Source organism: Xenopus tropicalis, chromosome 4, assembly GCF_000004195.4.
Source record: "Xenopus tropicalis strain Nigerian chromosome 4, UCB_Xtro_10.0, whole genome shotgun sequence".
In the NCBI taxonomy this organism is placed as follows: domain Eukaryota; kingdom Metazoa; phylum Chordata; class Amphibia; order Anura; family Pipidae; genus Xenopus; species Xenopus tropicalis.
The window spans coordinates 41,415,313-41,440,774 of NC_030680.2; the positions used below are offsets into that span (position 1 = coordinate 41,415,313).

Consider the following 25,462-nt stretch of genomic DNA (forward strand, 5'->3'; position numbering starts at 1 on the left):
ATGTAAATACAGCCATAAGCACTCACAGAAACGCTGCACTGATTCCTCTGTCAAAAGATTTGTTGTGTCTGTTTTCCTCTGCCAGAGACACACAGTTCTCTCCTCTCTCCCTTCTCCTGTTCCCCCCTCCCTCAAGAATGCTAAGAACTCCCTCCCCCCTTAGGAATGTGGATCTGAGCCAATCAGCAGGAAGCTTCCTCATAGTCTTACAAACTGAGCATGTACACCGGTCTTGCTCTTGGTGCAGGAGCGATGCATTATGGGAACTTTCTTTACACAGCCCAGCCTTTTTTCTTCCTGTTTGGCTTCTGATCATCTGAAAGGGAGAAATATGGGGAGACTTAAGGGCACTACTGAGAGAACTGAAGGTATGCCTGCAGCTTGAGATTAACTCTTTATTAGCCTTTCCTTCTCCTTTAATTGGTTTTTGTTCAGCAGCTCTCCAGTTGGGAATTCCAGCAGCTATCTGGTTGCTAGGGTCTTGTTTACCTTAGAAACCATGCAGTGGATTAAATAAGAGACTGTAGTATGATTGGCAGAGGAAATGAATACAAATATAAGGAATAAAAAGTAACAATAACAAAAATTTTAAGCTCACAAAGCAAAAGTTTTCTTTCTATCGCGGCCAGAGATCCCTATTTCAAAGCCGAAAAGATGTACAAGAGGAAGGCAAATAATTTAAAACCTACAAAAAATAAATAATGAATACCAATTGCAAAGTTTATAGAAATAGGGCATTCCATAACATACTTCAACTCAAAATATAATTTTTGCCTAATAAAAGAAAACATAATTCTAGGCAACTTTGCAAAATACATACATTACAAATTTGTAATGGTTTTTGACTTATTTGTATATATAATTTCTATTAGCAGCAGTGTCTGCCGGTCCTTTTCTACTCCCTGCCCTGGTGGTTCTGGCATTTGAAACAATGAACAAAACCTGAATTGCTGGAGGAGACTGTTTTTTGCAACATTGTTTAAAAAGTAACAACCAGGTCACCAGAGTTCAGCCAATGCTGCTTTCAATAGCGTTTTTGCTTAGAATTATGTTTTTTTTAGCTTTCTTTTATTAGGCAAAATAATATTTTTGGGGTTGACAAGTCCTTTAAAGATGAACCAGCCCTTTAAGGTGGGCAATACTGAGCTAATTCAATCATTTGGCAACAAAGATAGGAGTGGTCGGAGCAAGGACCACATCAATGAGCAGATACGGTCCCTGATTCGACTAAAGGTCCCCATACACTATAAGATCCGCTCGCTTGGCGATGTCGCCAAGCGAGCGGATCTTTACCCGATATCCCCACCTATGGGTGGGCGATATCGGGTAGCAAGTTGCTTTAAAAAAAAAAAATCCGATTGTTTGGCCCTGGGGCCAAACGAACGGATTACATTTGCGGCCATGGGCAGTCGGTTCGGGGACCGCATCAACGAGCCGATGCGGTCCCCGATCCGACTGGATTTTCTAACCTGGCCGATCGAGATCTGGGCAATTTCAGGCCAGATATCGGTCGGCCAGGCCGCTCGTTTCTTCCCATACACGGGCCGATTAGCTACCGAATCGGTCCAAGGGACCGATATCGGCAGCTTCTATCGGCCCGTGTATGGGGGCCTTAAAACATCAAACCTGGCCGATTTTTGGCCAGATATCAGTAGATCAGTAGGGTAGGGCTTTCAGGGGTCCCCGTATATTGGCAGATAAGTTGCCGAATTGGCCAAAAGGGCTCAGGTTGGCAGCTTAAATTTGCCCTTGTATCGCCACCTTTAGTCTGCAGGTGAAACTTCTTGGTGCACTGCTGAAGCATTTACAGACGAGAAAATGATAAAAGAAATATATCCTCCTCAGATCCTCTTATCAGGACAGTTGTCTGAATCCTGGTTCTCCTGCCCCTTGACCCAAAATTGGATGGTAGCCATTAAGAACATATGTTCCACTGCAAAAACCCATTGTATGTCCTATTTATTGTATGCTGGGTAAAGGCCTTCCCATAAACAGGAAACTCAAGATTTATGCCCAAAGTAGTGTATAACCACCCCCACAACACTGTAATTAGAATCAGAACACACGCATAATTAATTTAGAAAAAAAGTGGTCAAGTTTTATTACAAGTTTACCAAAAAGATACCAATAAGAAAAAATGTGGCCCCCAAATAATTTCGATTTGAGGGAAGGCTCTTCCCCTCAGGACAATGACTCTAAAGCAAGAGAGTATAAAATGTTCAAAGAATCTGGCACTAATTGTGCAATGATGCTGGTACTTCAGAGGTTAAAACTAGCCCCACCCTTGCAGCCCATTGCTTGCAAGCAAACCCCCCCCAGACTAGTTTTATCTGGCTGATTACACACACACAGCTCTTACACAGAGCGGAACTACTTCAGACGTGTTTTGTTCGATGTGTTTTGCTCGGCTTATGCTGCCTGATGGCAGGCTGAAGCTTTCAATTTGTTCAAGGTCTGTTGTACAGCGTAACGTAAGGGCCATAAAGACAAAAAAAGCGAACAGAAAATTGACAGCCAAAAGCGAAAACAAGCAATTTCCTTTTACTGGTTATTTTCTTTAAAAGTGTAGACGCATACAGTTTGGAGTTCAGGAGCTTGTTTATCATGTGACTTGGTATTGCCTTTGATTGCACAATCATTACGTGTAACCTTGTTTTTAAGCGCTATATTTTCCTTGAGCCTTCTTTTTCTGGCTTACGTTATGGACGAAGTATCATGTGTTTGCATTAGGATCACGAGCTTTTGCAATGCTCGCCTGTTCCTGCTGCTGTTCTGTGTCACTGGCTGCTTCTCCTTCCTCCGCTATGGCTTTTCCTGTGGAGTTGGCGGCTGTTCCCCTGGGCCACCTGTGGTACTTGGTAAGTTGTCTGATTTTTTTGTCATATAGATATATACCTTCTGCATCAATATACTCATTTGGTTTACTCATGTATTCACACTTTGTGATTTATAACTGTATCTGGAATAGGAATGAAACATGCATTAAGGTTAAATAAAATGTAATATATTTTATATATATATATATATATATATATATATATATATATATATATATATATATATATATATAACCACCATAAGCAACACTCAAACGTAAAAAGAGTTGGAGAGTAACACAAGGATGAAAAATGTTCATGAGTGTGCCAAATAAGGGCTGTGATTGGCTATTTGGTAGCTCCTATGTGGACTTGCAGCCTACATGAGGCTCAGTTTGGCAGTACAACTAGTGTTTATACAACCAAAACTTGCCCCCAAGCCAGGAAATCAAAATGAGCACCTGCTTTGAGGCCTCTGGGAGCAACATGTTGCCCATGAACCACTGGTTGGGGAACACTGCCTTAAACACTGGCATTTGTACCTGCTTCCTGAGTGGTAGATTTATGTGTTTGCCACAAGTTCATTCATTTGAGTCTTACAAATACTGTATGTCTGTACCATAGGTGTGCACTGCAGTTGTAATTGGATATATCCAGTTGTATCTGCTCGTAGTATAAGGGCGAGGGCAGACGAAGCATTAATCCCCTTCTCTCAGCCCTACGCTTTTCTGCGGATTGGCTTCTGCACGCCACTCTGTGTGCATGCATTAATAACTAACTGTTAAATATATCTTATATTTGTGGCCGCAATAGGGGGTGAAATGCAGGGATCAGTCAGTCAGTCAGTGGGACCTTCACTACCCACCACATATAAAAAGGGGAGGTGGAAGGGGTGGCAAGTTTTCACATTTAGTGAAAGCATACTAAATCATGTAAAAAATGAGGGACTCTTCTAGAAATTTAGGTATTTAGGCTTTAAAGATTGCAAACTGATTTTACTTATCAGCAATAACTGCAGCTCGGTGTCCCTGGGCTGAAGATAAAGCCTATCCGTTTGGAAACAAAGCCCTTTTAGCTAAATATTTTGATGGTATCCCTAGTTTTTGACATGCCATTTTTAAACATTTCCTTGCTACAGATCCATTTATTCACAGAATTTATTATCTGTGCTTAAGAGTCTTGTCTGCCATAGATTCCAGATTTAGGATTTGTCTAGCTGGTCTATTTTTGAAAACTTTGTTGTTTTTTTTTTTTTTGTTGTTTCTTCCATGAATATTCAGTATTGTACTTATAGTGTAACTTGGTACTCTCCATAGAGGCTCTTACACAAAAACTGTATTCTCTCCATTCTCCTGTGGATCCATGTTTGTGTGTTCCACCGCTGGGGAGTTAATGCATTATTAATGTATTAACAGTGGTGCGGGAAGGAAAGTGTTGAATGCAAGCTATGTTTCATCCAAGGCATAGCAACACTGTGCCAGCCTGCTTGTGCGCCTTGGCCACTTGTGTTGGGTAGGTAAGAGAGCGGCTGTGGGGTGGGGGGGGGGAGATTCTTAGAGCTATAAAGAACCAGACCCCATGGTCCGGGCCCTCCCACAACTGCAGGGTCTGCTTCCTCTATAGTTATGTCACTGGTTCTATCAGTGTCCAGTGCTTTTCTGCGCCACAATAATACAGGGCTGCATTAACTCCTGTGTTAACTCCTGAAAGAGATTTCAGTGGTACACATAAAAGATATACAGGTATCTGACCCCTTATCCAGAAACCCATTGTCCAGAAAGTTCTGAATTACGTAAAGGCCATCTCCCATAGACTATATTTTCAATCAAATAATTCACATTCTTAAAAATGATTTCTTTTTTCTCTGTAATAATAAAACAGTACCTTGTACTTGATCCCATCTAAGATATACTTTATCCTTATTGGAGGCAAAACAATCATATTGGGTTCAATTACTGTTTAAATAATGTTTTTAGCAGATTTTAGGTAAGAGATCCAAATTACAGAAAGACCCCTTATCCGGAAAACACCAGGTCCCGAGCACTCTGGATAATGGGTCCTATACCTGTACTGAAAAGGAAAGCAAGAGGAAACACTTGTGTGTGTAAGACCCCTTAAAGTATACAGATGTCATATTGGCATGTTCAGGTGATATAGAGCATCACTGTCATTTTTTTTCTTGTGCATATAAAAATTTATTTTTGTTATTTTCTTTATTAAATTTTCTTTATTAAATATCATATTTTTTAATTTCTAATAGCAAATAGATGTTTTTTTTTCTATTTACCTATAACACTGAACTATTAAGTAAAATATCTGAAAGCACATCAAACCGCAAGAGCAATCAGCACATCATCATCAGACACCAGGATAATCCAGAGTAGATCTACAAAGTGGTGATCTGGTCAGTGCACACATTCACCAGATTCTAGATGTTGAACACTTTTCAGATTTTAGAAGGGTTCTTCAGCATAAAACTAATTAGATGTGGCTGTGGTACCCAGAAATAATTTAATAAGGTAAATTTAGATTTGTAAGCCCTTGTCAGCTGAGTGCGCTAATCTAATTTTTATTCTGTAAGGACTCAAACACATGGACGTTTGGTCACGGGTTTATGTTCAATGGATCTTTCATTTACCCTTGTTTGTTAATTTATTATAAGGCCCTGTTTGTTACAAATTACTTTAAAGCATTGTGTAACTTATGGTACTAAATTACTTTAACTATACAGTACATCAAGAAATAAAAAAAATATAGTTCACTTATTTAACAATATAACTGTAATTACAGGAAACCCGTTATCCAGAAAGCTCCAAATTACGGAAAGCCCATCTCCCATAGACTGCATTTTAATCAAATAATTCAGAATTTTAAAACTGATTTCCTTTTTTCTCTGTAGAAATAAAACAGTACCTTGTAATTGATCCCAACTAAGATATAAATAATCCATATTGGATGCAAAGTAATCCTATTGGGTTTAATTAATGTTTTATTGATTTTTTAGTAGACTTAAGTAATGGAGATCCAAATTATGGAAAGACCCCTTATCCGGAATACCCTTGGTCCCAAGCATTCTGGATAATGGGTCCTATACCTGTACCACATAGCCAACTAAGGGCAGCAGCTCTCTGGAGCCTATATGGTACATAAAAAATGCAAGGAAAAAAAAAATCTCCTTTCACCATATACTAGTGGCTAAATACAGTGGGACTAAGGGGAGGACAGGGGTTCCTGGCTCTTTCGTTACTGGTGCATGCACAGTACAGCGCAGGACCATCTCTGCATGTAGTGATTTCTAATGGAAGGGGTGTTCTGAGGTCCAGTGCAGCACCGAACCTAAATAAGCCCCTGAAAGTCCTGATATACAGTGGGGAAATTACTTGGGCTGCACTGACATCTGGTGTAAATTTTATGTCAATGGCCCCATTAGAAATGTATTTACTAAAAAAAAAGAAAAAAGGTTGATGTGTTCAATATATTTTCCCTGCTGTATACCCATAAACCCAGGGATAGAGTAACAAATGATCCAAACATAAAGTAAATAAATCACTTGAACGTCATCATCATAAATACCAAATCATATCATCAGTACCAAATTTAGCACAAAAGAAGATAGGATTTTGCAGTTTTACACCTTATTGGCTTATTGTAGATATAACACTGTGGTATTATGAATGATTTAAAGTTCCTAGTCTATTAGATCTCGACATGCTTTTATTTTTAAGAGACTCTTTGCATTGAAATGAGGATAAACCAAGTTTGTTTCATTAAGTTTAACATGCCAAATGCTGATTTATGTAATTAGTGCTCCTGTCAATGGTCCATGTCATCATTTACAAATATATTTTGAACCTAATGCCATGCATTTTTTCCAGCATATAATTCACAAAAAACTTTAACAATGTGCAGCATGGCCAGCTAACTAAGACTTACTATCTTAAGTTGGTATTTATCTTGTGGTGTGTAACTTTTAATTCCCTCTTTGTGAATGTTGTTGTGTTTCTCCTTGCCTGAGCTTTTGTAACCAGTTGTGCAAACAGCAACCACTATTTCACAAGACTGACTTCATCCTTTTTTTTTTTTTTTTAATCACCAAACAAGCAGAGGCCCATCTAAGTCATACCTTCCAACCCTTAGGGTAAGGCCCAACAAGGCAGATTGTCAGCCTGCGTATAAGTGCAGGCTGACAATCCGTCAGTATGCTTGCAAAATCTAATTGTGCCTGTACCCAGAAACATCAAATCTGCCTGGATGCAAGCACACTCAGCTGATATCCGCCAACAAACGCCATTGTAAAGCTATCTAATTTATCTGCCAGTATGACAGACTCACTGAGAGAATTCTGAAGATTTTTACAGCTCTCACTGTAAAGAACCCTTTCCAAACATTAAAAGGGATAGTTCTCCTGTAACTTAGTAACTTTTAGTATGATGCAGACAGTGATTCTCAGACAATTTTCAACTGGTTTCCTTTTTTTAATTTTTGTAGTTTTTTAATTATATAGCTGTTTGTTTAGCAGCCCTCAAGTTTGGAATTTCAGAAGCTATCTGGTTGCTAGGGTTTAATAAAACCTAGCAACCAGGCAGTGGCTTAAATGAGAGACTGAAAGAAAGAAAAGTAATAAAAAGTAGCAATAACACTCGGAGCAATACATTTTTTGGCTGCCTGGATCAGAGACCCCCATTTGAGAGCTGAAAAGAGAAATAAGAGGAAGGCAAATAATTCAATAACTTTAAAACATAAATAATGAAGACCACTTGCAAATCTTCTAAGGATAGGCCATTCTGTAACATACTGAAAGTTAAATTAAAGGTAATCAACCACTTTAAGGTCTCTGGCACACGGGAAGATTAGTTGCCCGCGACAAATCTCCCTGTTCGTGGGCGACTAATCTCCCTGAAATGCCAATCGGCGGTGGGATGACATACGTGGCTGCCATTCCATCCCATCCCAGGGAAATCGCGCAGTTGCGTATGCCATCCGACCGGCGATTTACATTTTCTCCAGTGGGATGGGATTTCGGGGAGATTAGTCGCCCGCAAACAGGGAGATTTGTCGCGGGCGACTAATCTCCCCGTGTGCCAGAGCCCTAAAGGAGAAGGAAAGGTAAAAACCTTTCCAAGTAAGCTTTATCAGAAATGTCATGTAAATACAGCCATAAGAAGAAAAGATGCACAGATTCCTCTATCACAGTTTTCTTCTTTTGTGTACACGTTGTTCGGTTTCTGACTTCCCCCTCTCAGAAAAACTGAGAGAAGGAAGCACGAGTCTGCTTAGTTTGCTCCTCTCCCCCTCCCAACTGTACCGTGATCTAAGCTACCAGCAGCTAGAGCTGCAGCATGGAAGTTGCTGAGACCAAGCTAAAATGGCAGCTGCTATCTTAAACAGAGGGAGCTTCTATGGCTGTTTACTCAGGTATGGTAAAGCTTTCTGCAGAATAAATATAGCGTTCTAGCTTGCACTATTGTGGCTAATCTGTTGGCAATAAAATGCCAAAATGCCTTTCCTTTTACTTTTAAGATGGAACCTCCTTTCTTCTTATTGGAATCAGGGGTGCTGCTGCTTTGAGGTGAATTTTACCAGGGGTGAAATTCAACCCTTCTAGTGCATAGAGCACAATTGCGCTTTCTGCACTAGGGATGCGGCCCCCCCCAGACCCACCTTTGGTGCAAGAGAAGGGTTATCACTGCGGGGCAAGGGGGGCTGCATTGTAAGAGGCTGCTCAGGGCATAGAATTTTTGTCACCTGTAGAAAGTGTGATTTTGCCACAGGGTAATGTAAGGGCGACAGCCCATGTGTGGGCAGTTTGACCACCTGTACTGTCTAGGAAAACCAGCAATGATCAAAACACATATACACACACATGACTTTTGGGTAAGAATTTTTATATGGTCCACATCTCTGTTTAAACAACTGTGACCCTTGCTGCAACAATATATATGGCTGTTCCCTGGACAAGATTTCTTTAAAATATTCCTATCAAGCTACCTTGAGATTTTTCTTTTGACCTGCTGTATCTTTTACTTTTTCTTTAATACCTCCAGTGCCAGGGGACTTGGGAAACCAGCTGGAGGCAAAATTAGATAAACCGGCAGTTGTGCATTACATGTGCTCCAAGAAGACAAATTATTACTTCACTCTGTGGCTGAATTTGGAACTGCTGCTGCCTGTAGTTATTGACTGCTGGATTGATAACATCAGGTACTAAATTAAATTTTCAAGTTTTCAAAAGCTTTTTTTCTACTTTTTTAAATGATCTAAATAAATGCGCTGATTTTACCAGTGATGCTAATTCAAAATGCAGCAGACTGTGTAGTTTTTGTATAGTTTGTGTGAATTTTGTTACAGACTGTACTGACATTTGTACTATTTTACTCTTCTTACAAAATAGGCTTTTGCATTTTTAGGTGGCATAATGAGAATCTTCCCTTGTTGCTTATGTTAGTACCATGAATAAAATGGTATAAATGGCAGTATAACATTATAAATGTTCCAGTGTCCCAGTATTGTAACTTTTCAGGCTATGGATATTAATCTGTAGAAATCACTAACTGCAAAGCTTTACAGGGCAAAGAGCAAACATTTTTTAAGCATTAGTGCTATTATAACATAGTAACATAGTAAGTTGGGTTGGAAAAAAAGACATACGTCCATCACGTTCAACCATAATGCCTATATCTAACCTGCCTAACTACTAGTTGATCCAGAGGAAGGCAAAGAACCACATCTAAAGCCTCTCTAATTTGCCGCAGAGGGGAAAAAATTCCAGACTCCAAGATGGCAATCGGACCAGTCCCTGGATCAACTTGTACTAAGAGTTATCTCCCATAACCCTGTATTCCCTCACTTGCTAAGAATCCATCTAGCCCCTTCTTAAAGTTATATAATGTATCAGCCAGTACGACTGATTTGGGGAGGGAATTCCAGAACTTCACAGCTCTCACAGTAAAAAATCCTTTCCGAATATTTAAATGGAACCTCCCTTCTTCTAAACGGAGTGGGTGCCCTCATGTCTGTTGGAAGGACCTACTGGTAAATAAAGCATTAGAAAGGTTATTATATGATCCCCTTATATATTTATACATAGTTATCATGTCACCTCTTAAGCGCCTCTTCTCCAGTGTAAACAGACCCAACTTGGCCAGTCTTTCTTCATAACTGAGACTTTCCATACCCTTTACCAACTTAGTTGCCCTTCTCTGGACCCTCTCTAACTCAATAATGCCCCGTTTTGAGCACTGGAGACCAAAACTGAACAGCATATTCTAGATGGGGCCTTACCAGCGCTCTGTAAAGGGGAAGAATAACCCCCTCCTCCCGTGAATCTATGCCCCTTTTAATACAGCTCAAAACCTTGTTTGCCCTTGCAGCTGCTGCCTGGCATTGCTTGCTACAGCCAAGTTTATTATCTGCAAGGACTCCAAGGTCCTTCTCCATTATGGATTTGCCTAGTGCAGTCCCATTAAGGGTATACGGGGCTTGCATATTTTTACATCCCAGTTGCATGACCTTACATTTATCCACATTAAATCTCATCTGCCACTTAGCTGCCCAGATTGCTGGTTGGTCAAGATCCTGCTGCAGGGATGTCACATCCTGGATAGAATTGACAGGGCTGCAGAGTTTTGTGTCATCTGCAAACACTGATACATTACTCATAATACCCTCCCCTAAGTCATTTATGAACAAATTAAACAAAAGTGGACCCAGTACAGAACCCTGAGGGACCTCACTGAGAACCTTACTCCAAGTAGAGAATGTACCATTAACAACCACCCTCTGTACCCGATGCTGTAGCCAGTTTTCTATCCATGTTCAAACGACTTCACTAAGACCTTAGTTTAGAAAGCAGTCGTTTGTGGGGAACGGTATCAAATGCTTTGGCAAAATCCAAATATATTATATCTACTGCATCCCCACTGTCCAGCTTCTCACTTACCTCATCATAAAAAGCAATTAAATTGGTCTGACATGACCTGTCCTTCATAAAGCCATGCTGATTACTGCTCATAATGGCATTCTCCACTACATAATTTTGTATGTGATCCCTTAACAAGCCTTCAAATAACTTGCCCACCACGGATGTCAAACTTACAGGCCTATAATTGCCAGGCTAAGATCTTACTCCCTTTTTAAATATAGGAATGACATTCGCCTTCTTCCAATCCCTAGGTACCATACCTGATGAAAGCGAGTCTGAGAATATCAGAAACAAGGGCCATTGTAATTCTTCCCCTAGCTCTCTCAGTACCTGAGGGTGTATTCCATCTGGCCCAGGTGCCTTTTACATTTATCATGTGTAACTCTTTAAGCACCATATCCTGTGCCAACCACTGTGTAGTTGGAGCTGAGGCAACAGTGAAGCTATTGGGTGGGACTTGGCCCCCTGGCTCCTCTACTGTATACACAGAAGAAAAGACGTTTTGGAAAGACATATCCAGCAGGCTCCCTTTCTTTCCCTTCATTTGTTTTAATACATAGGCCACTCTGCATGGGTGTTTAATTTCCAAACAGAGGTAAGGTTTTACAGCAGTGGCACATTTAAGTGCAATTTTAAAGGAGAACTATACCCCCAGGTGCTAAAAACCCCCTTAACTATCACTGTCTTGACCCCCCTCACCTCACCCATATCGCATAGTTCCTAATAGTGCTGGGCGGTATACCGGTATATACCGAACACCGTTTTTTTTAAAAAAAACGATAACATTTTTTAACTTACCGACATACCGGTGTGGGCGCCTCCTGGCAATTTTTCTTACTATTTCCGGGTTGTGCGCGCTGACGTTACGTGCGCGCTGACGTTACGTGCGCGCTGACGTCACGCGCGCAACCCGGAAATAGTAAGAAAAATTGCCAGGAGGCTCTGTGAGCTGTCGGGGGTGCCTGCGGCTGCCTGGCCAGTAAGTTATATTTATGTGAAGGGGATGGGGGGGTGTTTGGGGTGGTCACCTAATCATGCATGGGGGAAAAAAAATACCGTCAAATACCGTGATACCGATATAATAAAAAAAATACCGTGATATAAATTTTTGGTCATACCGCCCAGCACTAGTTCCTAAGTTTAAACACTTTCCCTATCGCTAACCCCTAGCTAAAACTTTGCAACTAAAGACACTTTGGGTCTCTCAACCGATACAAATCTGCTTGAGTGTAGTTGGTGGTAGCAGGAAATCTGCTTCAACTGTGCATGCGCAAGCAGGGTCCGTGTACCTGCACTACTCTGCTGTTTTAGCTAGGGGTTAGCGATAGGGACAGTGTTTAAACTTGGGAACTGTGTGATAAGGGAGGGGGGGGTCAAGGCAGTGATAGTTAAGGGGGCTTTTAGCGCCTTGGGGTATAGTTCTCCTTTAAAGCTGGACAGATGACAAAATGCCCTAAATCAGTAACAATCACTTGGACACATGACATGGGGCAGTTATGGGTTCAAGCAATTGCCATTGAATTAAAGAAAATCTGACATTTTTTGCCTGTCCTCATAACTAGTAAATGCTTGGACAGCACTATACCCTTTAATCTGTACCATAGCCTTTAAAAAAGTGCCAACGGCCCCCATTTCAATAAAATAAATAAATGCAGACAGATTTTAAGGAAATCAAAAAAAGAATGAAACAGACAGAGGCAGATATATCAAATTTAGAAAAGTCTGCCCTAACAACCCTATAAAAAATCTGTTTTGCTGATCAAGATTTGTCTATAATTTATCGGTTTTCTTGTGTTATTTTTTCCTAAACCTCTCGGAAGCTCAATGAGAACGATTTTCTGCAATATAGCACACACAGAAATAATTGTATTAGTGAACTTGCTCAATAATTCTTTAGTTGTGTTAGTAAATACATTAAAAAAAGATAATGGGAACCTTGAGAAGACATGTAAAGTATCTGAGAAATATGCAAAACTGAAAAAATTTTTTACGTTTTTTGCTTATGTGGTACATTGTACTACAATACTCTTGTATTTGTGTTTTGTTGTTTTTTTATTATTATTTTTGCTTATGTGGAAAATGTTTTACAGAGGTGAGGGTGCCTCATTACTTTTTTTCTCCCTCTTTTCTAAAATTACATAACCCACCCTTTTTTACACTATCCCTTTTATCTGGCACGCACTCTGTGTTAAAGGTGGCCACAAATTTCAGTCTTTTGTGCGACCATTGATCGTTCCCACCCTCCACAGACTTTCAGGGCTGACTCATCCGAAATGGAGGTAGAAACAATAGGCTTTTTACCTCCTTCTGCCGATTCAGCCCTGAAGGTCTGTGGACGGTGGGAACGATCTTTCGTGTGACCCGCCCGATTGGCGAGTCGACCGATATCTGCAGCCTTTTTGCGATATCATTCACCTCGCCGAGGTGCCATACCGAATATTGTATGAAACGAGGTTTCGTACGATATCATCGGTGCGTGTATGGCCAGCTTAAGGATAAGAGGTAAGTGGGGAGATGTGTGACTCTAGAATGCAGATATTTAAATAAATCTGTACCCCTTCTAATAAGGACCAAGACTCTTGCCTTTTCTGCCTACCCCTAGTATTGGCCCTGTAACTAGTAATAAATTGAATCCATATTTTTTGGATTTGGTGGAATCCTCCACAAAATTGTTAGTCATAGTTTACATATTCTCATTTGAAAAACCCTGTACTAAATGTGTAAAAAAATATTTAACATTCAGTTGTGCAGAGCTGTAAAGTCTCATGGCTAGGGTTCAGAGTCATGCTTAGCTGAAATAGGGTTTGTCTGAATCCTTCAAAATTGCTAGGCTTTAATATTTTAAGATGCAAGTGCAAGTGGTTAACCATTCTACTGTTATCCTATCAATAATAATCATTAAAACACACGTTCACACATTTCAGCATAATCTCATCAGTAACCACGTCATGTTATTTTAAAAAAAAAATTGGAAGTAAAACTACTTATATTCCACAGTTCATAGAAAAGATGAAAATCAAAAATACAAGAAAAAGCAACCACTGTTCAAAATTATGAAAAATGTAAACCGCTGTTCGCAGCAGCACAATTCACATAAGAAGATAGACATGAAACCAATTAAAAATTATTTTGATGGAAATATGGGAAATCCAGAGGCACGGGGAATGGAAAAAACAGCAATAGTAGAAATACAGGCAACAGCATAATGTTATTACTAGCTAATTATCCGGATGGTAGGTATGCACATTCTGCTCTCCCCTATTCTCCCATCGCCCAGAAGCATTCTCATGATTTTTCGAATTCTCACATGCACAGTAAGTGTTCAGTGACGCCATTTGATGCATTTGCACATGCGCAGGTAGTATTTTTTGTCTTCAGCTGTAATCTTGTGCATGTGCCTGACGTCACTTCTGGAAGTGTGCATTATGTTAATGACGCCACTTCCGGGTATCAGGGGGACAATTCTGGTGATGTGCTGATACGCGCCGCATTTGGGTTGTGAGTTTGAGAGCTTTTTTTCTAATTCGAATAAAGTCAGATTTAAAAAAAAAATCAAATGCCTCCTAATTTATTAATATGACAAACTCGTTGGAATAAAATGAACTTGAACTCCTTGAATTTTTGAGTTTGCAAATTTAAAAAAACCTTGAAAAACTCTAAAGTCTCGAATTGAAAATATGGCTTGACTCTGCTTAGGACAACTCATTGACTTCTATATGAACTCGCAAGCTTTTAGCTGCCAAATGTTTACATTCAAGTTTTTGTTTTTCTGCACTTAATAAATAAGACATTTGAACCATAACTCAAATTTTAGTACAAAAAACTTGAATTGTTAAAAAATTTAAATTCGAGCATTGATAAATCACCCCTGTTGTGTCCGGGGGGATCGGTGAGTGGGGATTGGCAAATTACTTATAAAAAATGTAAAACAAACAACAAACATCACCTATGTAAACAATCTTGGCCCCTTGTAGTAATAAAAACAGGGTAAACTCTGGGCATTGTATTAAGACTCAAGGTAATTATCCTGAAAATTCACTCAAACACTGCTAATTAGGTGCCCAAAAAATGATCATCGCTATTTGGCTCTTTTAATGCATCCCAAATAATTTTCCCAAATCTTTGCAGTGGTGCAGTGGACAATTATAACAGCACTAATTCAACTGTGCCTAGTTTTCTGGTGCAGTCTGTATTCTGTTACACAGACTATTATCCCTTATGTACTTTTCATCTGACCTTGTAGTTGATCTAGGTCAGCCAGATATTTTACAATCAAAGTTTTACTCTGTTTTTTGATGCTATTTAAAAGTGTAAGCCGCATCAAAATCTAGTCAATAAATAAGTCTAGATTGTTTTAAATAAAATTAAAATGAAACATCTCTCACCCGACATATATTTATTCCTAAATTTAATTTTGAAATATAACATTACATTGGTTAATTACATATACAAATATACATATAATAAATAACATATTTTTTTTTTCTAAATATTACATGCTTGTAACATAGTACATGATGTTGAAACCTGTCTACTAGCTGTGGTAGTGGCAGTCAAAGTGGTGAATGGATTTGTTAAATCCTTGTGCACCAACAGACAGAAGTTCACAGCATCCTTATCTACCAACAGATGGAAATCCACAACAGTTAAAGTGGTGAATGGATTTGTTAAATCCTTAAATGTTAAATCCTCAGCAAAGTGCCGTATCGAGCATCCATCGGTCAAATATATACCCATCACTAATGGTCAATTCAACAGAGGAATAGGTGGGTATACTAATGTTTTAGCAATCAATCCTGACAGGACCCTAGTTGCTCATTGTAAACAGAGTTCCACTCAATATCCGCACTCAATATCAGGAGTAGGGGTGATGCCCAAAAGTTTACAAAAAACTGCTTTATTAAAATATTTGAAAACAAAATGTTGCACTCACAAATCGACAGGTTCTAATGCATGCAACTTAAAGGAACAGTAACACCAAAAAATAAAAGAGCTTTAAAGTAATGAAAATATAGTGTACTGCTGCCCTGCACTGGTAAAAATTGTGTGTTTGCTACAGAAACTCTACTATAGTTTATATAAATAAATAAGCTGCTGTGTAGCCACGGGGGCAGCCATTCAAGCTGGAAAAAAGGAGAAAATGCACAGGTTATATAGCAGATAACAGATAAGCTCTGTAAAATATAATGTTGTTTTATCTGTTATCTACTATGTAACCTGTGCCATGGGTACACAGCGGCTTTCTTTATATAAAGTATAGTAGTCTTTCCGAGGCAAACATACAACTTTCAATAGTGCGGGGCAGCAGTTCATTATACTGTAATTACTTTTATACACTTTTGTTTTATGGTATTACTGTTCCCTTAAGTAAGTCTGTTTTTGCCAGTCTAAGCTAGTGTGTGAGGTTAGATGTACTGCTAGTGTTCCTCTTGGTTGTGTGGTTCCAAAATAGTGCTTCCTGATGGCGTCACATACTTCTGCAATCCTTTGCACACTGAACATCAATATGTTTAGAAGACTCATGACATTTATATTTTTATATTTTTTCTTTGTATGTTTGGTTTGAGGGATTTAATTGCTTGGGAGAAAGCAATTAAACAAGTTTAATTTTTATGCAGAATAAAAATGATAAAAAAAAAACAAAAACAAAAAAACCTTATGTAATTCTGTGCAGTTTCCTTTACTACACAGCATGTCAGTCCCACATCTTTGACATCAGAAATTGTCAAAACACACACTTAAAAGATATAGGAAGAGTACACCATACAGTATATTATATAATATTTATTATAGACACTCCTCTTGCATTAAAATTAAGCTTCTATTGCCTATAGGGAACAAAGAATTTAACTAAAACCTTTTTTCGGATATACATTGCCACTTCGGCTGCAATGGATAAAATACTTTTAGTATGTTGTTCCCTGTTTGGTGGATAACAACATCTGCTCAAATTATTTTCACCTGTTTTCTTTCTATATCTATCATTTTTCAGTTCTGTCCAACTTTGGGCTTCAAGCTGGGTTTGGCATTCTGAACAATTTTTATGCCCCTCACCTAGGTGAGGACTTACATGACATCATCCTTTTCAGGCCCGGACTGGCAAACTGTGGATTCTGGCAAATGCCAGAGGTGCTGTTTAACATTTCTGCTGAAATAAATGGCTAAAAGGCATTTGCCAGAGTACAGAGGATTGGTTCTTCCAAGTTATGACGGGCTGTTGTAAGATGCCAAAGACATTAATTTTTAGTGGGTTGGTGAGGGGCTGTTTGGGCCCCTGTGTACTTGGAATGCCAGGGCCTATTTTGTCTCCTAGTCGAGATCTGGCCCTTTTAGTTTACTTTAGCCCATGAACATATTTCATGTAGAACAACTGGCCTGTTGCATTACAGCATAACGAGTCCTTGTAATCTGTTAATTCTCTCACTGTGTAAGTAAAATGTAAACTATTCTACTGTGTTTATATTAAATACTACTATAGTTAATTGCTTTTTTAGGCAGAACTTCTTTTCATTCTAAATTACTTTCATGTGGCCACAAGAAAGTATGGTAGTGAATGTGTTACAGAATTTTTTTTTTATTTTTTTGTATTTTTATCTAGGTTGGTTTACAATAAAACAAGCAAAACTACTGCTCCTCCAGAGGGAGTCGATATCAGAGTTCCTGGTTTTGGGCAGACTTATTCCCTGGAATTCTTGGATCCAAGTAAAAGGAGTGTGGGTAAGGAACTGATATCCATATTATATTTAGTAATGGAAATTTTGTAATTATGAAATAGTTTGATTAGTTATCATGTTAAACTTTAAATCATTAAATAAACATGAAAAAATAAATCTTCCAGTTATATTAAGGTGCTTAGTGTGTAGCGTTCCTATAATCACTTCTAGACCAGAAACATGATCTAAACCTTTAAATGAGTTCATGTGATCAAAATGATCAAGTTTTCATAAGTCACATATATTAAATGACGGCAGCCCTTAACATAAATATAAAGTCCTGTTCTTATGCCAAATGTAAATATAATGCATTGATGTTAAGCAGCTCAAAATGTCTTATCTCCTACAGGTTCATATTTTTACACGCTTGTGCAGAGCTTGGTAGATTGGGGGTATACCCGCGATGAAAATGTGAGAGGTGCACCCTACGACTGGCGCAAAGCTCCTAGTAAGATTGTTCTTCTGCTTTTATTATATTTACAGGACATACCTCAAGCAAATAAAAACCCCATACCTACAGGTTTTAATTTAGTCACTTAAAGGGCAATATAGCCCCCTTTTCAACATTAGTTTAAAGACTAGGGATTGTACTTAGCATGCTATTTGCCTATTGTTTTAATTATGAAATATCTTGGCATTTAATTTAATGAACTAAACTAAATTGAAAGGAAGGTCACATTCTACTTAATGTTCATATGAGCACTATCAATACAATCAGCAGTCCAATGCAAATAAACAAACCCCTTTGATCCCCCGGCTGAAGTATTTGGTTAGGCTTTGAGAAAAACAGCAGTTTTTGGTACACTGGTTTCTCAATAAACTGGTTTTTAGTTTTACTGTGAAACAAGAAGATAGTGATTTTTAGATTACAGTACTGGATAGTATTTACCGTTATGTTGACACTGATTAATACTCCGTCCCTTCTTGCTCTTTTCTGTATGGCTCTGTTGTATAGGGTGCAGTGGGTATACTAGGGCCCAGTATGTTTTTTTTAAGCTCCCTGATCCTACTGAAGTAGAAGTTTTGTTTGCTGCTAATAGTCATGACCCTTTTCTCTCACATGCCAAAGACTAGGATTCCTGCACCCATTTGCTATGGAGAGTATTCAGAGACCTGTCAAGATTTTCTGAATTAAGGCAAGATTCAGTTGTCCCCTGCATAAACCAAATGAGAAGTCATAGGTTGTTGTTGAAGCACTTGTATGGCCCTTTGGTTTATAATTTGGCTGCCTTTCTTGCTAACTACTAAGAAATTGTTGATCCTCTTGCTCTTTGGTTAATGCCTCAATCCATGTCATAAGAAATTTTCAGAGTTCTCTCTTTGTGGCTGAATACACTATTGACTTCTGTATCCTTAGTGCAGAAGTGTCCTGGTACAATTATGTTTTGGTATCTACCTTCTGGAAAGGCCTTAATGAATCCCTCAAGGATGAACTGGCTGCCAAGAACCTTGTGTCCACAGAATGGTTCCTGATCCTCCTTCTGTCTGTATCTCCTGTTCTTGCCCAGTCCTGCCCTCACCTTGAGAGAAAACTGTGTAGCTTGGATTCACCAAGCTTACCCCTGAGGAAAAGATATTCAGAAGGTCCTCAGGCTTTTACATGTATTCTGGGTTCAGTGGGCATTTTGTTAAACTTTATCCTCATGAACCCAAGCAGCAACAGCAGGGAAACACAAAGACTGGGAAATATCTCCTTGGCATAGCCCATTCTTTCCAAAAGAATTTCCAGAACAGTGTCTTTGTACCTGTCACCATCTCCTTTCTATCCAAGTCCCTCTGTTGCCAAGCCTTCTTGGATCCTAGTTTTACTGGATGTGTCATCAGTTAATCCTTTGCAGAACTCTTTGATTTACAGCTGGTTCAGCTCAAGGTTTTACTTTCTGCTGAAGTGGTGGATGCAGACCCATTACTACTGGTGCCTACATTTGCCACATCTCATCTTATTTTGCAAGTTGGAATTTTTGCATTCCAAAGATTTCACTCCTGACCTTCAGCAGTCCTGCAACTCCAATAAATTTGGGATTTCTGTGGCTACTTCAACATAATCCTTGCATTGATTAGGCCTCCAGATAGCATACTGCCTGAAATTCTTTTTGACTTTTTGACCAAATGTATTACTACTCCACATATTTTTGTTTCTGCCTCTACTGCCATACTTTCAACAGTGTAAAATGGGGACTTGTTGGCACTTGAAAAATAAAAGAGCTGCAATGAGCAGTAGAATTCAAAACTGCCAACCAGTTTGGGCATATGAGCAGTTTGATAGCGATGCTTGGGGTTATAGATTTACTGGATACTTTAGGCTGGTAGTTACAAAGTCTGAATTTATGTGTGTTCAGCAGTACAATATTGCTTTTGTGTCTGGTTACTGTCATGCATATTCACTCTGCTACAATGGGCAATGAATAGGAGAGGAACAACACTGTAAAGACAGAGGAGTGACTAAGGCCAGTAGACTGCTGTGATGGTGTGATTCTGCAGGTACTGTTTTTGGATCTGTCGTTATAAATATATTTAATAAAATTGCAACTAAATTTAAAATTCACATAGTCCCAAGTAGCAATAAAATACACCAGCATCATGACAGAATGTCTTTAGCTGAATGAACTAGAAGTGTGCAGTGTGCCTCTCTTAGTCTCAAAGCATTAGGTGTGGGATTCAAATATATGTGTGGGATTCATGTATTGGATGCAGTATACAGTATGTTCACATCTTTGTCCACATGATTTAACTTTATATCTGTTAATATAATTGCATTATTTCTTTTCTAGATGAAAATTCAGACTATTTTGTGGCTCTTCGCAAGCTAGTGGAGTCTATGTTTGAGTCATATCAAAGTCCTGTGGTGCTTGTTGCTCACAGCATGGGAAATTTGTACACCCTTTACTTTCTCAATCAGCAAACACAGGACTGGAAGGATAAATATATACATTCCTTTGTTGCTCTGGGCGCACCATGGGGTGGTGTGTCTAAGACTCTGCATGTCCTGGCTTCAGGTAAGCTACATTAATTGTGTGATACGCAAGTACTGCCATATTTTTAGACCATATTTTCCTTAAAAAGGTATTCTATGGTAAACTTCCATTAAAAAATTACATAATTTTGTGTATGTATATGTGTAATTACCGCCTTCTGTGACAAGGGTGGTATAAGGTAAACTATAGAGAAGCTTCCAGCTGCAGTATTCCATATTGATGTAAACACTGTGCCAAATACCTTCCCAATTCCATTCACAGGGGGATGCTCAACATATTGCACCCCAGTGAATGGGGTTTTCTTTGTCCAATAATTAAAGGTAAAAGAGTAAATGCTGTAGGTATGCACTGAATTAGGCAAAGATTCTGCCTTTTTCAGCAGGTTTTGGAGTCGGACAAATCCAAACATCTGGACCAAGCTAATTTGAATCATTAGACCAGGGGTCTCCAATCTTTCTTACTCGTGAGCCACAGTCAAATGTGAAAAGACTTGGAGAGCAACACAAGCTTTATAAAAGTTCATGGAGGTGCCAAATAAGGGCTATTAGGTACCTCTATGCACACTATCCGCTTACAAGAGGCTTTATTTGGTAGTAAATCTTGTTTTTATTCAACCAAAACTTGCCACCAAGTCAGGAATTCACAAATAACTACCTGGTTTGGGGGCACTGAGAGCAACATCCAAGGGGTTGGGGAGAAACATGTTGCTCACGAGCCATTGGTTAGGGAGCACTGCCTTAGACTTAGACTATTGTGCTCTTCTATTTAACCCTACCCTAATTTCCATAAGTAAATTTGGTTCAGTATTTGGGCAAATGAAGGATTTAGGGTTTGGCTGAACCCAAAAATGCTGGATTTACTGGACCTAAATAGAAATGAAGTTATAAAAAGTTACAGTAACAATAAAATTGTAGCCTTGCAGAAAAATAGTTTTATTTTTGAAAACTACATTTTGGGGGCAATTCAAAATGGATAAACATTTCTTTACTCCAAACTAACTGCACGCTTAAAGTGTTTTTTCACAAAGTCTTCGCTTCCATATTTTCTTGAATGCTAAGGAAAAATAAAAATCTGAATATCACAGGTCTTATGATACACAATATCCATAGGATGACCCAACTATATGGCATGTAGACAGAGTATGGCCTGTTATTGTGTGATAAAAGCCCCCCAACCCAAAAAAAATTTCACCAGAAAGCATATATTTTTAGAAACTCTATAAGGATTAAATTGTAAAACATGTCTTTTTACTTCAAACTACATAACTGCAAATGGTTAAATTAGCAGTTTTAATAATTGAAATTTATGGCTGATAATTTGACTTACAAACACAACATGCTGCCCGCATTTTATATGTTGTATATGGTTTTCTAGACGGTACTTGTGGACAGCAGTCTTTGTATACTTTACAATTCAATAGGTTTATAAAAAATATATGTTTCACAATATATTTATATTCACAATTGCCCCATATTAATGCATCAAGTGTCTCTGCTTTTTGTTTTATCAGTTACCAATATACATATAGATTGTTGCCCACATGTTGATAAATAAACCCCTTGTTATCCCAGCACAATGACTGGAAAAATACATCAATGGCTAAAAAAAAGCACTACTAAAATATTATTTTATGTTTTGCATTTTGCTTTTCTTAAAAGTGCACCAAAAACACTCAAATCAATGACAAAGACAATCACACAGTGTAATCAGTGTCCAAAATACAACACTGCAGGACTAAAAATTACACATCCTCGATGGCCGTCATATGTTTTAGACAATATAGAGATGGCCAGACATTTGATGTCAGTGACTGTTTTACTGAAGCTCCCTTAAAAGTAAATATTTAAGATTTTTTTTATATACTGAAGGGTTTTAGGTGGTGGTTGGTGCAAATTGTGCAGTTCTGTTGTGAAATTTTTTACTGTAAATCATTTTTGTATTTCAGGAGATAATAATCGCATTCCAGTGATTAGCTCCCTGAGGATTCGTGACCAGCAGCGGTCTGCTGTTTCCACCAATTGGCTGCTCCCTTATAACAACACATGGCCACAGGAAAAGGTTTTTGTAAGAACACCCAATAAAAACTACACAATAAAGGACTATAGAGTGTTTTACGAGGACATTGGATTCCAAGATGGATGGGAAATGAGGCAAGAAACAGAAGGACTAATATCCTCACTGAATCCTCCAGGAGTGGAAGTACACTGTCTTTATGGAACTGGAGTGGACACCCCTGATTCGTTCTTATATGATTCTTTCCCAGATAAAGACCCCACTACAGTTTATGGGGGAGGGGATGGAACAGTTAATTTGGAAAGTGCTTTACAATGTGGAAAGTGGAGGAACCAGCAAAGACAGAAGGTGTCGTTGGTTGAACTACCTGGTAATGAACACATCGCCATGCTGTCAAACATTTCAACCATCTCTTATGTAAAGAAGGTTTTGTTTGGACTGGAGATCTAAATTATGAACTGGAGTTGCTGCTTTTATTGGGTAGCATAGTGCACATGTTTGTGTGTCAGCTACTTGTTGTGACAAGGAAAAGAAAATTCTATTTTGTCGCTTCAGTTCCATTCTAGAACTGTGCACCCCTGCCCTGAACTGATCCTTAAAAAACACACTTTCAAACCGTGTTTAGTATGTATATGATTTTTTACAACTATGTAAAATTGAAGTCCATACGTTGCTTTTTTATGTACAATTTCAAGTCATTATAGCAAAGCGAGAAAAGAAAAGATGGATTTAAACCACACACACATTCATTTGTTAAAAGTATGATATTGGTATTTAATACCATAATTACCATAATTTTTCATCTTATCTTGTATTTGCACAATTCATCTGGCACTTTATAGGTTTGTTTTTTTCATACCAGTGCTGCACCCATATCTCCCAAGTTAGCTATGCAGCTGACATTTTTGAAACATGCAATTAACAGCTAAATTGTACACACAAACAGAAATTGTTGAGAAAACATTGAATTGCTGGCATTTGAAATGTGTTTCTTAATATCTACTGACTTGAGCCTGATTTGGGTAACTGATTTCTTCATGCTTCACTGTTCATTGTAGGAGAAAGAAATAACAAACACAGATTTACTAATCTTTCTGCATATTTACCTCAGACCAAAAGCTAAAACCCACATCAGTTGTTGTGCAGGCACAAAAATGTTCACTTTGTTATAGATCATAAAAGGTTATAATTTCCAAAAATGGGATTGATATTATAAAGGGTATTTATCAAGTCCTCATTGTATGTACATATTTGTTGAATTCTCATTTTAGTCGTTTATTACATGCGGGTACCTACCTGACAGGTATTTTAACCAATATGGCCTCAAAGCACCTAATCAATTCCAGTCAGGCTGGAATACTGCAACTTGATTTTGGCATAACACTTGATTAACTCTTTAAGTGCCAGTAACTCTGCAGGTGGATTACAGCTAATGTGCAGCACTTATTGGTAAAGTGACACTTTTCCAGTTCAGAAGCTCGCCAGTGTCCCTTTAATAAACCTATCACTGCCTCCCCCCTGACCTCCATGATCCCGTGCCTGCCTGCAGACCTCCTGTTATTGACCTCAGATGAAGTCTGACTCCGCTCCTTTCCCTGATTTCCTTCTGGTAGTCAATGCTTCACTTTGAGGGCAGATCAACTTCCAGTAGGCTGAGGACAAATGGAAACAATGCCCCAGCCTATCGGAACTTAGAACTGCCTTCCCAAGCCTGATGTCCGTTTCTGATGCTTTGGGAAAGAAGCTGCCAAAGAATCTGTATCAGGGGAAGCAGGGGGCTCCAGCCAGAAGACTGTTCCTCACCACAAAGTCTCAAAAAGTAATAGTGTCACTTTCTTTGTTATTCTGCAAAAGTGAGTTCCCAATCTGAGCTGCTTGCCTGGCTGGCATTAAATTGTTCAGGTCCTACCATGTGTTACAGAGGCGTCTATTTTTATGAAATATGTATAAGACACACACATTATTGACAGAGAATTTATTTGAACAAAAATACATTTGAATAGTTATAAACATAAATATAGTTAAAACCTGCCCTTAAAGGGCACCTATTACCACTATATTGTTTCCCTAAAAGAGCCCGCACTCCAGATAGGGGAAACAATAGTTTTTAAAAAGGAAAAAAAAACCTGCCACTGCCAGCACCATGAACGAGTGCCGCAACTTGCTAATTATGTGCATGTATCTGATGTAGGAGGGTGATTAACTGCTTCTACGTCACTTGCATGTGCATAGTAAGTGAGCGTAGAGATTGCTTATTGTGCACATGCGTGCTAACCAAGATGGCCACCTGCACCTGGAGCTCGCTCCTGGGTGCAGGTAGGCCAGCGCTGGTGGGGGGAATCCCCCAACTGGAGTGCAGGCTCTGGTTGGGGAACAATATAGGGGTGATTGGTGCCCTTTAAGCCAGCTTGCCACATCATCCAGTTACTCACCACTCCTTAGGAAAAAGAATCTCCCCTGTTCATCTACTGGGTAGAAAAAAAATCCATTTGATTTGGATGCCCAACTTACTTGAAAGATGTGCCTTCAAAACAAGGCAGAAGAAACATATAATCACTTGTTAATATCGCCACTAGACACAAGGGAAAAAAAAAAGGAGTTGTGGCATTTTACCTTGCATTATACTCTTTATAAACTCCTTTTGGTGGGATCCTAACAGATTTAAGTTATAAAATTAATATAAAATGTTACTCACTATCTTAGTCTAAACCCAAAGTTAACCTAAATGCACAAAGCAAATGAACGTGTTTATGTTTATTTCTGTTTGCATTAAGTAAGTCACTTTTAAAGAAGTTGGGAGAAAATGATGTTCAAACTCAAATTTTGCATGTAGGCCAAATCACCATGTTATATCTATTGCAAAAACAAGTTGTGTCCAGTTGTGTATTGAGGCAGTTGTGCCATGCTGTGAAGAATTCTGTTTTATAACAATCTTTTTGCCTTTTGTGCCTTGATATTTCAATAAATATTATAATGAGGTAAACTCTGGGTACCTTTACAGATGTAGGCTAAAGCTTGCATGTG

The 25,462-nt window shown here is 38.7% G+C and overlaps 1 protein-coding gene across 2 annotated transcripts; it reads left to right on the top strand.

Annotated features, from left to right (window-relative positions):
- Positions 1–2,327: 2,327 nt before the first annotated feature.
- On the top strand, positions 2,328–25,421 carry pla2g15 (phospholipase A2 group XV). Of its 2 annotated transcripts, XM_012962222.3 has the most exons (7): positions 2,328–2,452; positions 2,731–2,858; positions 8,861–9,017; positions 17,336–17,454; positions 17,800–17,898; positions 20,222–20,446; positions 22,371–25,421. In XM_012962222.3, the coding sequence occupies exons 1-7, from the start codon at positions 2,394–2,396 to the stop codon at positions 22,886–22,888; spliced, it is 1,305 nt and encodes a 434-aa protein (XP_012817676.2). In that variant the 5' UTR covers positions 2,328–2,393; the 3' UTR covers positions 22,889–25,421. The 2 variants fall into 2 exon arrangements, with proteins under 2 accessions (XP_012817676.2, XP_031756573.1); XM_031900713.1 differs by having other exon boundaries at positions 2,359–2,858.
- The last annotated feature ends 41 nt before the right edge of the window (positions 25,422–25,462 follow it).